We start from the raw sequence: 15,895 nt of genomic DNA on the forward strand, positions 1-15,895 counted from the left end.
ATCAGACTGTAACATATATTTATACATCATCATCATCATCATCATCATCAGTAATCTGTCAAGATGACAGGTCCACAGTCTCTTTCAAAACAATTCCTCCACTTAATGCGATCTAGAGCTTTCTCCTTCAAATGACAGTATCCTCTTCTGTCCCCAAGGTCATCCAGCATCTTCTTACGTCTTCTTCCTCGTCTTCTTGTCACTTCTATCCGCCCATCTATCTTTCCTTCGATAGCTTCTTTTAGAAGGCAGTTTCTGCGTAAANTTGTTAAGAAGTTAAGATGTTTTATGGACAGACATGTTGCACGCGAGATGGTGGAACCTGTAAATTTGGTACTAAGAGATGTGCAGCAGGATGCTGCATATATTATATATATAATTATATAAATTAATATATAATATTAAGAGAAGATGCAGGTAGTACTGAGGTACAAAGAAAAAAATTTTGACTTGCCATGTTTTTATGTGCCTTGTGATTTTCAGAGCAATTCTGTAAATGCACAGTTCTGGCAACTGAAGTTCACAGGACAGACCATCATTAACAATGTTTTAGGCAAATGAGTATTTACCCTAAACATCATATGAGCTTCGATGTAACATTTCGCTAGGTTTCAGCTATTGCATCATATCACAGCCCACTTTCACCTGCCTCATTACATCTGCTTGCCTCTCTTGCAGTTACTCCATTAGTAAGTCAGTCTGGTTGGCTTACAGTCACTGGACTGGCCGCCAATATTAGCAGTTTTCCAATATTTCTACTGGTTTTACTTAAAATTCGGTGAACCACTTATACTGGTCATACAATGGTACACTACTCAGTAATTAGATAAAGCAAAAGCTCATACTTTAAGGCAGATAAAAATATCATAAGTAAACACAGGGCAATGAATGTTGGGCAAAATATCCTACCTAGTGTCAATTCACATCACACCAACGAATATTAATCCTTATCAGGAGGCAAGGGGGATGTAGTTGGTTGAGGCACTATGCTACAAGCTGGAAGTTCAGGGGTTCAAGGCCCGATGAGGTCATTGAATTTTTTTCAGTTGACCTAATACTTCCAGCCGCACTATGGCCCTGGGGTCGACTCAGCCTCTAACAGAAATGAGTACCAGGCATTAAATAATTTTCCAGGGGAGTAAAGCGCGGCTGGTGCGTAAGGCTGACAACCTTACCGCCATCTTTGAGCCGACCATCTACATAATGTGGGACCCTCAACGCCTCACAACCCTATGGGCCTTCACGGCCTATTACGGGGATAGAAAACAAGTTTAGGTTCGAAGAAAGCAGTCTTCTGGGATTTGGCACCGTGTATGTGGTGTTAACCGACGTTTCGGAGGAACGTATCGCCCCCATCTTCAGGGTAGAAGAAAAAGTATAAGAAAGTATAAGAAACGGTAAAGCAGACTGCTTTACCGTTTCTCACGGCGTTGTCGCTTGCAGAATTCTTATACTTTTTCTTCTACCCTGAAGATGGGGGCGATACGTTCCTCCGAAACGTCGGTTAACACCACATATACAGTGCCAAATCCCAGAAGACTGCTTTCTTCGAACCTAAACTTGTTTTCTATCCCCGTAATAGGCCGTGAANTTCCTTTCCTAGTAGTAACAACAGTATGTCATGCAGATTTGCGCACATTAATCATTTTTAGGCACGCTACTACTGAAATTTGGCTAAAAGACTAATACAAAACAAGCTATGTTTCGTTTAATATTTACAACACGTGTGATTTTGGTGCGAACCAAAATTTTGCAGGTTATTATTACTAAAACTTTGCTATATTTAAGCCAGGTTCACTTTATACGCTAGTGTAGAATTTGCGCTTCCTTACCTGCAGAACTATCTATCACACCTTCCTTCCATATTCATAACACAGCACTACCTTCCCTACTTCAAACCTACACACCTTATTTCTTCTAAAATTTTATCGTCCACACCGGTCCACACACACGCCAACTTCGACCCGACACTAGCGCAACGCGTGTATGAACTGTATGAACCGGTACAACTGATTAAACCATATCTATCGTATAAACATCTTCATGATCTTCATTGACATAACCTCGACGACCTCGACTTACAATCGAGACTTCTCAATAGATGACGCGCCTCGGCGGTAATTCCATAGTCCATTCAGTTGGACATGACACAGACCGGACTTCATCGTATTATTTACGAAACATTACAGATTTCAGACCGCATGAAATAAAATTCGCTTACTTAGCTGTTGTTTTGAGTGCAGAATGAATATTGGACCTTTTATAAATGCCCTTATTAGAATTCGAAGTAGTGCACTGTATTCGTGCGCAATAGTTTTCCGTCTGGAAACAGAATACTTCTATACGATTGTCAGGCAAGATTTTATACGTGCATAGAATATTTCAGTTCTCACACAAGCCGAACTCGTTACCGAAGACTTTTTCTTAATTTTGCACAAGACTGTAAGAAAATAGCTACGTATCCGAACTTCGTTTCTCATATAGCCAATTCTCGCTAGAGAGCAGCCATCTTAGTTTCCTTGCGGACGGATAAAGAGAATTGTCGTTCATATATGAGATTAGCGCAGTCAATAAGTCAGATTACTCAGATGCAGGTAGAGAGTACACCAGAAAATCATGTCTCACAGAGGTAATAGTCACCTAAATTCATTTTTAACGCATGCAATATCGGGCAGCAGTTTATATCAGCAGAACTTCTAATTCTGTTTGTAGAATATGGTCAGGTGCTGTTTATGTAAACGTCCCTAACCAAAATTTTACAGCTTTTTGTTACATCAATAAGAAGAGGGAAGAGCATTTCATTTCTATTTTAAAAAGTCACAAAATAACAATAAAAGTAGATACAAACCTTACAGCTTACTCTTCTTTTCAGGTGACTTTTGACTTTTCGCACACATGACCTGTTCATAGTTGGTGACAGTCACAGTAGTTTAATTTGATTTTATATTTACCTTATGACAAAACAAAAACAATGGAGATGTATGGTCACCCGATAAAAATAGAACCCATGGGATTTTACAGTTGCCAATCGAGGGAAGATGGAGGCAATAGCAGCATCACTCCAGACAAGGAACCCCTTCAACAGCCACACGTTCAGAAGCCCGAAACCGTTCCCCGCTCGAAACCCCAGGCGTGCAAAGTGTGTGGGAAGATACTGTCATCTGCATCCTCATATTATGTTCACATGAAACTGCATTCAGGCAGCAAGCCATTTCAGTGCACAGCGTGCGAGGCAAGCTTCTGCCGCAAACCCTACCTCGAGGTGCACATGCGAACGCATACAGGTGAACGACCGTTTCAGTGTGATTTGTGTTTGAAACGTTTTACACAGAAGAGCAGTCTCAACACACACAAGCGTGTACACACAGGGGAACGCCCCTACTCCTGTGACATCTGTCACAAGCGTTTTGCCGTCAAGAGCTATGTGACAGCACACCGTTGGAGTCATGTGGCAGAAAAGCCCCTAACGTGTGACCGCTGCAGTCTTACATTCACATCCAAGAGTCAGTTTGCCATCCACATCCGGACACATGCATCAGGGGCCAGTTTTGAGTGTCATGTCTGTGGGAGGACATTCGTCAGGGACAGCTACCTCATCCGGCATCACAATCGAGTCCACCGTGACATCAGTCCAAGTTATGAGGCAGGGTGTGACATGCGGTACTATTCTCATCACCTCTCCCCAGACCTTCCCCTCAACAAGACCAAGCTCTCTGACTAATTGTATAAAGAATGCCTAGTTCTAAGGGGCTGCTGTACCTGGCACATACATGAGGCCTTTCCTTGTTTCCATGACTCCTGAGGATCATGCACGTGTTTATGTCAGCTCCACCTGGCTACATTCAGAGATTGTCGTCAAACAGTAAAATAATATATTAATTAAATGTACTTATTTATTGTTATTCTTGTTCAATTGGCTCTGTGTAAATAGCATATTTAGACTTGTTCGAGTGTAGCATTAGCTTGCAATTCTGACTGCAAATTATTGGATTGCAGCCTCATTTTCTTGTGCACTACAATAATTTGCAAATTTCTGCAACTGTGTTCAGGGGTCTGTGCCTAACATTGCATCTAACCAAGTCAAATACTCAAATCAATGGTCCAATCATATTGGTGCAATGTTGACAGAGTTCAGTGGGTGAAAGAAGCTTTCTGTGTGTGATACGAGGGGGCAGATATGTCAAGTGCCATACATTATTAAGCTTTGTTAAACTGTAGTGTAACATAAACTGAGATGTAGATTAGTGTACACAACCCAATTATGCATATTAATTACCCTCATGCTTCTTTTGCTGAATGGACTTACAATGCCATACCCCCCCCCCCTGAATTAAGTTGTGGGTGTGTAACATCGTTATGTATGATAATTAGTGTAGGAGTGTATTTCAGTATGCTGCTGTAATGTATGTAATTCTTAAATACAAACCAAAGTCAGTAGCAGATTTCATGAACAGGTGAATTAATTTGACACTGGACTATTTATTTCACAATATGACAGACTGAACATAATAGGACTTTTTTTTTTTTTTACAAAAGAACATACAAATAAATTCATAAATAACAACATGTGTGTTGCTGCATGGGGTTTACTCCCACAACTGTATTCCTAAGGAACATAATTAAACAGTTTTCAAATCGGTTCCACAACTCATTTTGCCCCCCTGGCTGGTTCTAGTAGCCAAACCTTTATCCTGAAGTAGGGGGATTTTAGAATCCCAAAGTACCATGTGGCTGGTAGCCAGATGTTAACTTTGAGATAATGGTGTTAGCATCGATAAAATTCAATGCTCAGCTGGACTTCAGACGTGTGCTATTCCTAGAGTACAATGCGCAGCCAATATGGCTTAATGTAAAATTACATCTGGACATTTCTCTTTCAATCAAATTCTGCTCAAGACTGGCATAAGCTGTGAGAGAGACAAGCCTAGAAACTAAAGTTTTGGTTTTATGTTACATTTGTGATCCATGTGTACAAGACTTTCTTGTGCACTATTTTACAACAAACAGCACATGGAATAAATGGCAGTGAATGGTGGATGATGGTGAATAAATAATTTGAAAGGAAGTGGTCATGGTGTCCTGGTGTTTGGCTGGAATGACTGTGGGAGACAACAAAATACCAAAGTCAGCATAGATGCTGTCCCAGCAGGTATTTGAACTAAACACCATTATCGCTACACTAATCTGCTCGGTTATGAGACTTATGTTAAATAACATTTAGAATATGACTTCAAAATCTCACATTACATTGCATTCCATGGATCCAAAGTTAGTCAAAATGACTGTAGGATGTGGAATATGTCATATAAATACAGTATGAAGACAAAAGAAAACTGACTGCAATAATGCTGACACACATCAGCAGAAGGTTAGAGCAACTTCACTTCTGCTGGCTTCACACTTTTTCATACTTTATAGTGAATGAACTGTCATTCATTGTAATAGAAACTGATCCTGTCCTGTATTCCTTCATGTCATATCCCTGTGAAGCATGAATTTCTTCAAAATATTACCTACAAATCCAGTTCTGTCTTACAGGAGATGTTACATATACGTTACAATAACGAACTGGTTAATAGTTTCGGGAAATAATAACTGTTTATTCTGAGATTCTTATGACACAAATATACTGTGTGGGCATAATGCACAGTTGTTTTAATGTTAAAGAAGGTGGTATGTATATAATAATCACTGTGCTTTAAAAAGCTAAACAGCCTATTCCTTTGCGGTTTCCTTGCCAAGTTTTGTATATAATCTCTCCCAGCACATGATGTTGCTGTTTTTAAACTTAACTCAAATTCAAGGCCATTGGTTTTAAGTGAACATACGTATGTACCGATGTGATATTGCTAAAAATTCTCAGCTTGAATCTTGTACTTTCTTAAAAAGGGATTATTTTTTCTTTTGTCTGGAGACCCTGTCAGTAAGTCCTTCCATTACAGATTTGTTTCCCAATCTAATTGAAAAATAATTGTTTTTAATTAGTTCATCAGCTAAGGAGGTACATTAATTTGTGAATAAAATGACTGTATGTAGGTTAACAAACAGTACACCCAAGAACATGAATCTCCCAAGTTCACTCTGGATAATGAAAGAATTAGTGAGTGAATGAATAAGGGTTGGGGCTTAACCAGGCCATGCACCACAACCCTGAGTGATCTACTGCATGTCCCCCTGTGTTCAGTCCCGCAACAATCCTGCACTCTGAATAAGTGTAGCTGCTCTGGATAATAATTTTGGTTGGAGGGGGGGGGGTGAACTGAAGAAAAGGACCTGAATTATCTCAAGACAGTGCTAAAGGTTACCACTTATCAGGTTAGTTCAGAGCACAATGCACTGACATGCATTGGAAATTAGTGTCAGAAGCGACAAATTTTACCCAGTGGATTACATAAAACACATTCACACACACACACACACACACCTTTCGCAAATTCTCCCTGTATATAAATGTGAGCCAAACTAAAAGGAAAATGCCCAATAAGAAGACCTGAAATCAAGAGAGGAACAAGTTAGGAAAGATGTCAAGCAAAATGCAGGAAGAACGTGGCTAAAATGAGGAGGACAAGCTTTCAGAAGACAGAAATGGATGGACAGGCTTGGTCACTAAACAGTCCACATAGTGGAAATTTCAAAGCATGAGAAAGGGAATCAGTCTGGACTTCCATGAATTCTGAAAATATCATCTCAATAAATGTTCATCATGTGTAAGAGATGTGGAATTCAAGGAAATACACACATTCCTCTCATACTGTTGGAGATACTGTAGCTGTGTGGTAAGTATGCAGACAAGCTTCAAGCCCAAACTCTGCCATTTTCTTCACATTTCATTTCATTTATTCACCTTCCATAAATCCTGTCGAGAATATATACTCATGTGGATGTATGTGGACAGGTGAAATGTCTTCTAAGATAGGCCGCATACTGGCATGCGTCAAGACACAATGTCTGTGACATGATGTAAAGAAAGGAGCACAGTTGAAATGAATGAGAGTATTAAAACCACTGCACACCAGTCTTGAGTCATGATGCTGACGTCATGACTCAGACCGGTGTGTGGCAGTTTTCATAATCTCATTCCTTTCAACTGTGCTTTCTTTGCGTCATGTCGCAGACATCGTCTCTTGACTGTTACATATCTTGACACATGCCAGTGTGTGGCCCGCCGGTGTGCGGCCTACCTAACACCTCTGGGAAGCTGTGTACCTTGCCAAAAAAAAAAACTCTGTGACTTGAGTCCACAAGTGAACTATACCGACTGAGCGACCGCCACTTTTTGGCAAAGTTAGTGCCAATTTTAGCAGATAGAGGGTGTCACATCAGTGCAAAGAGTCCCCACAGCCATTAATGTCGGTTTTCTAGACCGGAGCCACTATGTCCTTGAAATAGCTCCTCAATGTCCCATTGCTTGTAAATAAGCATACCTCATAGCTATCGATAGAGAACAGTGGTCACTGTTACCACCAAAACTGTTGCATCTCTTTGCAGAGAAGACAAAAATGTCTCCAATGGACAAACCATAAAATTCTATATGACCAATTCTACACAGACTTGAAAGGTAATTATCAATATTTTATACAAATTTGCTTGTCCAAAACTGAAGTCCACAATGGGCCGCCACACTGTCCCACAGCATTCCTGTAGAAACAATGAGTGGAATTCAGAGAGTTTGGTATTGTGATGTGGAGGGCAGACTCCAGAGGAAGCTATGGGCACAACTTGAAGAAAAAGTTCTGTCCAAGTTATGGATTCATTCAAAACCTTTAAACACAGTACCATACACAAATTTGCAGTTTCTAATTTGCTGAGTTTGAGAGAGATTCATACATCAGACCTCTACATTGTGATTTACAGGGTGTTTCATAAGTTTATTACCATTCTCATGGACATATTTAATAAGATTTGTGTGCACTTGCAATGAGTGAGTACAATGGCCTCTTGTTCTACTATGGAAGAGCATACACAATAATAATGTATGAGAAACATTAATGCATAAGAAAAGTTGATACATTCACATTTTTGTCTCTCCATGTTAAGTAGCAACAAATTTATGAAATACTTTAAATTCACTTTCATTTCTAGAATACAGAAAAACTTAAGTTGTCTGTGACATTAGTCTGAATACAGATTTTTATTTTTTTTTCAAGCTCTGAAAGTCATTTGGAGGTTGCAACATAAAGTGATCAAGCAATGTAATCTCACACCTAGATGATGTCAACTGAAATACGAGAATGGTTACTGTGATTCACAAACACATCTGACTTGCGGACAGTTCTGTCTAAAACTGAAGCTCAACCAGCCAAGAACCTGACAAGACCTACAAGACTCGGAATTATTTATGCTTCTACATTTTCTAGTTCAGTAAAATACACATCTCAGAGCATTTTCTGAGGCAGGACACAAAACCACCTCTCACACTGCATGAACAAAGCCTACCTTCTGCAACTTGAACAGCAAAAAAGTCTCTTAATAAGAAATATATCAGGACATTGCTGAGTTCTGGGAGTTAACACAGAAGTAACAGTAAATATACTAACACTATTCACTTTGACAAATGTCAACTGGTCACTACTGCCTGTTTCTCACCTGTGCACTAGTGGAATTATTGACTTGTTAGTACCTACTGTTCATGAAGGTAAATGATTTGCAAAACCCCCCTGCATCAGAAATAAAACTAAACCAGTTTGCACTGTGCACTACACGGTGTACAGAGTGTGTCATGAATTTTGAATAACTGACAATCAACACCAGTCTCAACTGTTGCAAAATTTTATAAAGGAATGTATATTAGACATGTTTTTTACTAGTGGCTGGTAAAATTGAATCCACATGCCAGAATCATTTATGACAGTGGTAACTTTTAAGAAAGTTAGACGGATGGAAAGACAGAAGACCTTACACATTAACTGCTCGGACATGCTATAAATTAGAACATGTAAATAAATCATAGCACGTATCAGGAAGGGAATTCTTTGCAGAGGCTTTCATGGTGGTGACTGTTGAGAAGGTAGTCTCCTGGGTTGTACAGAGATGTTGATGTTTCAGAGGAACTGTTGTTTCCATCATCAGGGTGGAAGTGTGTAGGCTGCAAAGCCTCTTTTACTGGCTACCTTCCTTGCAATATGAGTACACCTATATAAACAAGCAAATTCCTAACCCTACACACTTTCACCCTGAAGATGAAGGCACATGTTGCTGTGAAATGTCAACATCTGCCTACAGGACTACATGGTATCACAACCCACAAGACCACTGTCTCAGATGAATGTAATGTTTGTGCAGCACCACAAACTTTCCATATCCTTTGTTGAATTCTAACCAAATCCAATTTAAAAAAAGTATGGAAATAGGCAGCAAGTCTTATGCCCTGAAATTCCAGCCACCGTAATTTGTTCCATGTAGAATAAATTTTCACTCTTTCAGGAGAAGTGTTACCTTCAAGTCTCCACCTGCATTCAGCTGTTTCATGCAGAGTCCTCATCCTCATAGCCTTCTCCTTCTTCCTCCAAGTCCTCATCGTCGTCGTCCACCTGTCAACAGAGAATCATATCCTGTTGCCTTCTCTGATATATTATTCACTTCAAAGGACATTTCATGCATATTTACCGTCAATGTCCTCCTAATCTTCCTGGTTTAAAATAATTCACTCACCTGTGGAGCTGAGCCCTTCTTGAGAAGCTCCCAATTGTGCTGCTACTCACAAACTTCTCAGCATTATATAGAACCCAAAGGTTCATTACCATGTTCACAAGAGTCCTCCACTGGTCCCTATCATAAGCCAGATCAATCCAATCCATACCATTCCATTCTATCTCTCTAAGATCCATTTTAACATTGTCCACCCACCTACATCCTGGTCTTCCTAGTGGTATATTTCCTTCTGGCTTTCTCACCAATACCCTATATGCATTCCTCTTCTACCCATTCGTGCTACATGACCTGCCATCTCATCCTCCTTGACTTGATCATTCTAATTATACCTGGAGAAGCATACAAGTTATGAAGCTCCTCATTATGCAGTTTTCTCCAACCTCCTGTCACTTCATCTCTCCTTGGTTCAAATATTGTTCTTGTTCTCAAACACCCGCAATCTATGTTCCTCTCTTAATGTTGGAGACTAAGTTTCACACCCATACAGAACCACAGGCAAAATTATAGTTCTGTATATTCTAATTTTTATGTTTTTAGACAGCAGACGAGAAGACAAAAGGTTCTGGACTGAACGGTAGCAAGCATTACCCGAGTTCTATCTCCTCTTAATTTCCTCCTGAATCAGGTTGATCTGTTACATCAAAATCCACACGGATGATCCCCTATAATTTCATATATGTATGGATTTAACCTTGAGAGAAGAATATTGGATAAAATTTTGTATGAAGTTGGTAGCAGTGATATCCCATGATAATTACCACACTCAATTTTATCACCCTTGTGAACTGGTATAATAATAGACTCCTTCCATTGATCAGGCAATTTTTCCTTGTTCCAAATACAATTATTTAGCTTATGGATAATGTTATATTTTAGCGTCCTGTTGCATTGATTTTCATCCATTATATGTATACAGTGGCCGTCTTTTAGTGCACTCAATTTCACCTGTCACTTCACAACATGTTTCGGCAACATAGTGCCATCATCAGGTGTCCCAATTACGCCAATGTATTGTATTGCTTGCCCTCATATGTTTTCACAACACCATTTAAAAAGTATTTAAAAAGTCCGTATTTGTCAACTATGATAAATTTACACTGGCTAAAACTTAAGATAATTCATCTTATTTGTCTTAATTAAAACTTGCATGTGGTTCGTTCACTACGGGGTCGTTTTTCTTATTTTCTGTGTAAACCGCATCTTGTGATGTGTGTTCTCTTCTTAGCTGCGAGTGTTGTAATCATGAAGTAGTAAATGTGACTTGCCTTCTCGCCGAGGGCTCGCAGCTGAGCCTTTAATTGGTTCAGTCTTGTGTCCTGATCTGTGAGTAGCTCCAGTAAATCTTCTTGGTCCTTTCGCAATTTCTGCAACTCAGAGTCCGCAGACTCCAATTCTGCCAACTTCTCCTCTGCTGCTGCCAGTCGCTGTTGTGTTTCACGTAGCTCTTTCTGTAACCATGAGTACACACCAAGATGAATTCACACATCTCAATGACATGTGAACTTGTTCATGGGTGGGCCAATGAGTACAGATGTAGATGATTCATCATGTTGGCAAACGAGTTATATACAACAAGAAGGTGAAAACAGAATAAAAGAGGCCAAAGCATCCTTGCAAGAATATTAATCAAGCACATGACAGTGTTCAGGTTTAATAATGCTAGCATAAAGACTGCTTAAATTTCAGCATAAATTGTTCCCTTTATCAACATCATCACTGAATTTGAAGCAAGCTTAAAATCTACTAAGAAAACCATTTCAGTGCATATGCAATACTTTTGCCTACGAAACAAACTTTGTCAAAAGAGCTACATTTATAATGAATCATTAAACTTTGCAAAATAATAGTAAGCATTGCACAGTGCAATTAACTTCTTTTTGATCACAGTGGACACCGCAGTACTGACTCAAGCATACCCATTATAATTTACTGTTTCTATCTTCTGATCCTATCTGTAACTATCAAATCTGACACCCAGATGTCACTGAGATCCTGGACTCAGACAATGGTACTATTGGCTATGGGCCAGGAGCATTGATGAAAGGTGGTGCTGGCAGGGTAATACCTGTGCAGCTGGGCAGGTGCCCCCAGGACCACGAATCAGGGCCTAATGCGCCAGCATGGTGTTGCGGCACTGTAAGCATCATATACCCCCTCTGCAAGTGTATATTTCATGATCTCAGTTCAATACTGTAACTGAGAATACAAATCAGATTTCTAAATGATCTTGCAAAAACAGAAACACAAAGAGAATTGATACATACCAGTCACTTGCAGGTACAGTCACAGCCGTACAAGACAAATAATATTAGGGAAACTGTGTAGTAATGCAGATGACAGTCTACTGCTTGGGTTTCTCATGAAAAGCATGTTCAGCTACCACATGCATCTCTCTCCCATGGCTTGGCAGACTGGATTCAGCTAGTCCAGAAAGCCTCCATACATAAGGATGGGCAATAACTGATTTTTCTTGTCTCATGAAAAGTGTAACTGTCAAATATATAAATGAAACTGGAGGTTTTCATTCACATTTACCTTTTTGTTTACTTCTGAGTGGAGCACGCAACAGTGTAGTTGGTTGAGGCACTATGCTACAAGCGGGAAGGATGTGGGTTCAATTCCTGATGAAGTCACTGAATTCTTAAGTTGACCTAATGTTTCCAGCCACATTATGGCCCTGGGGTCAACTCAACCTCCAACAGAAATGCGTACCAGGAATCTTCCTGGGCATAAAGGGTGGCTGGTGCATAAGGCTGACAACTTCACTGCCATCTGTGAGCTGTCTAGAAAATGTGGGAACCTCAGCATCTCACAACCCCATGGGCCTCCATGGCCTGTTACAGGGAGAGTTTTACATTTTTTACTTCAGAGTAGGTTAAATAATGCTGAATAAAATAACATAATAGGCCATTTCTCAGCTAAATTTATAGACCTTAAGTAACAAAGCACGAGAACAGAGAACAGACAGACACACGGTTTGAACAGATCTGATCTTCTTCTTTTCCTTTGTTCATTCATGATACATTGTTCATTGCTGATATAATAAGAAACCACTGAAGCAGGTAGGTACAATTCTTCTCCTGGTAACCTCTATGGGGATGCAATTTGACATGGTATCCATAGATATGAATCAGAAGAACCAACTTGCTTATTTTCCTTACCTTCTCACACAGGTACAGAAACAGAGCTCCATCCTGCATGGCCCACTTACCTCTTATCACTTCTATATAACCTGCCATTTCCCAAAATGCAACACAGTACTACTAGTTTTTTAGACTTTTTCCATTGTCCAGAATTCTAGGTAACAGAGGAAACAACGTTTCGGAAACTGGAGCTGTTTCCGTCTTCAGGTGAGAAAGGAAGACACCTACTCAGTTGGGCCCCTTCCTTTCTCACCTGAAGACAGAAACAGATCCAGTTTCTGAAACGTCGTGTCCTCTATTACTTAGAATTCCGGACGAAGGAAAAAGTAAAGAAAAAATCCAGTAATTCTGTGTGTCATCCACCATCATCAGAACCCTTTAGAATCTACATGCAACACTGTCATAACCCAGAACAACACAAAATGAATTAGGCTACAGACGCAGCTATCCCCCATTCTCAAGAATTCTCTCAGAACTTGTATGGATGGAAGGAAACTATGCTCTACAGTACTTCATACCTGATAGCCAGGACCTCTTGAATACAAAACCCAGTTACTGTATGAGTAAACTCAAATACACAACTACAACCGACATCTGAGCAAGTGGACACTGGAGGATTCCACCAACCTCTGTATCACTTGTGGAAACTGTCCCATCCATGGTTGTTGACCGCAACCGAGCCTCCAGGTCAGACATTGTCCCTGAGGTCACCTGCTCCTCCTGATGAACAAGAGCATGTTGCTAACAAAGCTCTGCTGATGCATGGATTTATTATGAACAAACATACACAGCCAATAGACCTCCGAGCACCATAACAACCGTCTGTGTATACAACATGTCTGCCTAAGCATCACCCCACATTATTAAGATTACAACTACATATTTTGAAATATAATTGTATGTACAACTATTAACTGTACAGGGGACAAATTTGCTTGTGTCTGTGACATTCTTTAAATGATACGTGTCCCATGGGTAGTGAAAAATGAGCAACAATCCTGGCAAAGCTTCCTAAAGAAAAGTGCAAACTTCTTCAAGATGCAACAAAGCAAGAACTTGAGTGCTCTCTATTGGGAAGCAAGAAGCAAAATGGGTTAAATGATCCCAAATGCAGCCATTGGAAACCAACCACCTCTTAACTGTACTTTAATTATGTAACTAGTTCATTTTAAGACTTTTACTTTCAATGTATATATACTAAAACTGGAACAATACAGAGAAGATTAGCATGGCCCCTGCGCTAGCTTGATCACTGGTCTAAAATAAGAGTCATGTTTTGTTGCAACCCAGTCAGAAACAGATTTTGCTTACAAACTATCAAACTTTTTGCAGTTGTTGGTTGAACTGCCTTGAAGCATGCTGTCTCCTGGAATGCAATGCCCTATAGTTCTGAGGGGGGCCCAATATTTCAAAGGTACATTCGGCTCTCTCAAAGCTACATGTCGCTACAACCCAGAAGACCATACTCTTTAGAGTGACAGCTGTGAATACCTCTAGTCCCACACCCAGTTACCTTGACATTCCACTTCTACAGTGACCACACAAATGGCACATCTCAGTGCTTCTGGAAATCACATCCACCAACTTTACTTAAAATTTTTTGGTACTGTCCACTCCAACCTCTAAACAAAAGGCAAGTAAGACACACTCTCCTTCTAAATGAAACTGTCAGTTACCTGCTTCTGGTGAGTAAAGGAATCCACAGCTGTCTCCCTGGAAGCGAAGGCTGCTGACCATAACAGTGATGGGCTCATTACAAAACAGACACATGGTTTTACCAAAGGAGGCGTTGGCAGGTATTGTACTCAACGGGTAGGTTTGAAATGAGTACTGGTATGACCACTGACAGAAGCTGAACTAGACACCTTGCTGAGTCAGGGGGATGACTCATGCAGTAAAAAATGCCTATACAAGTACATTTTCTTCACAGAAAACATAAGGGGATAATACATCAGTGAACAGGGTAGAACTAAATGGGAGGATGCATTAAAAGGAAACTTATAGGATGTGGAAGGAGTTACAGTGGTCTACATGATGGTCTGACTATGTGCCTGGAGACACACCCATCCCCAAGTTAAAGGAAGCAGTTTCTGGACAACTCTGGAGTACTCACCAGCTTGCAGGTAAGGCTGTCCTTACATTCACTGTCTGTCTTCAATTGGTGGGACTTGGCCCATGACTTGTGCCCTAATGTGCTACCATCTGTGGTCTGTCCCAAACCTGTGTTTGTCTGTGCACGGAGCACCATGTTCTCATCTCGCAGCTGAGATATGGTTGATGTCAGATCATCAACCTGTGCCTGCAACATAACAAACTGCTCCTTGACTTTGCAGAACTCTGACATAACTCCATATAACAAGAATGACCTCTTCTGTATGTAGCCTGGAATCACCAATGACACATCACAATGAAATGTTATTACTTACAAACTCCATGGCTCTTAGTTCCTCTCAGAACCTTGGCCTTCTTCATGATGCCCCCTTTTCTTTAATTCGCTTAGTGGGGGATGGAGTCCTACTGGGTCCACTCGGCACGGCAGCCACTGATTGGCCTATTGTAGCCTGCCCTGGGTGATTATGACGATGAACAATTTGGTGGAATGAAGACTGGCAGGGGAAACCAAAGTACTTGGAGAAAACCCGCCCCAGTGCCACTTTGTTCACCACAAATCCCAATTTACCAGACTCAGGTCATGATGTCCATTCTTCTCTATTATTTGATATTTGCCTCCCTCTCTTCTCTTTTAGCTCTCATAAATCATGAGCCATGTCAATCTGGGCCATCAATTCCAATTTTGTCTTATCTTACCTCTGAGTAAACTGATCGCATTCCAAGCAACAAGACTAACTTATTATTCTTATAGCATTTCATTAGCAGTTCCCTAAATTATCCATCCGGCAACCCTTGTTAGGTTTCTTTAACATATTGTCACGTGTTGGGTGTGTAACGTGACGAATAACTTTACGCCACATTGAATATAGCGAATTTATTCCACATTCGCTCATACACATATACAATTCACAATTACACAATTACTGCCATTGGCAGTATCACAATTACTTCCTCTGGCGAATGCTAGACTGCAAATGACTTCGACGGCC

At 40.3% G+C, this 15,895-nt stretch overlaps 2 protein-coding genes and 1 non-coding gene across 8 annotated transcripts in view; 2 read left to right on the forward strand and 1 right to left on the reverse strand.

The window, feature by feature from the left end:
* LOC111867497 (general vesicular transport factor p115) overlaps positions 1 to 15,895 on the reverse strand; it is a 38,314-nt gene that overhangs the window by 4,236 nt on the left and 18,183 nt on the right. For 2 of the 5 annotated variants that reach the window (XR_002843358.2, XR_002843359.2), the window contains exons 14-17: positions 14,908 to 15,093; positions 13,422 to 13,514; positions 10,917 to 11,099; positions 9,436 to 9,530 (exon numbers count right to left, since the gene is read on the reverse strand). Coding sequence is in view for 3 of the 5 variants with exons in the window: in XM_023857437.2 (XP_023713205.1) it covers positions 9,465 to 9,530; positions 10,917 to 11,099; positions 13,422 to 13,514; positions 14,908 to 15,093 (528 nt within the window). In the remaining 2 variants the exon portion in view is untranslated. Of the gene's footprint in view, positions 1 to 6,447; positions 6,491 to 7,321; positions 7,639 to 7,742; positions 9,531 to 10,916; positions 11,100 to 13,421; positions 13,515 to 14,907; positions 15,094 to 15,895 lie in introns of those variants that run through there. The other 3 variants (XM_023857437.2, XM_023857436.2, XM_033752705.1) reach the window with 3 other exon arrangements.
* Positions 1,836 to 4,639, forward strand: LOC111867499 (zinc finger protein 260-like). Of its 2 annotated transcripts, none has more exons than XM_033752706.1 (2): positions 1,836 to 2,629; positions 2,873 to 4,639. In XM_033752706.1, exon 2 carries the CDS (start codon positions 2,972 to 2,974, stop codon positions 3,719 to 3,721), a length of 750 nt encoding a protein of 249 aa, XP_033608597.1. In that variant the 5' UTR covers positions 1,836 to 2,629; positions 2,873 to 2,971; the 3' UTR covers positions 3,722 to 4,639. The 2 variants fall into 2 exon arrangements, with proteins under 2 accessions (XP_033608597.1, XP_023713206.1); XM_023857438.2 differs by having other exon boundaries at positions 3,022 to 4,639.
* Positions 13,972 to 14,075, forward strand: LOC111867519. Its single transcript, XR_002843361.1, has one exon. It is a non-coding gene; the product is annotated as a U6 spliceosomal RNA (small nuclear RNA).

This window comes from Cryptotermes secundus, unplaced genomic scaffold, assembly GCF_002891405.2.
Source record: "Cryptotermes secundus unplaced genomic scaffold, Csec_1.0 scaffold1089, whole genome shotgun sequence".
Classification (NCBI taxonomy): domain Eukaryota; kingdom Metazoa; phylum Arthropoda; class Insecta; order Blattodea; family Kalotermitidae; genus Cryptotermes; species Cryptotermes secundus.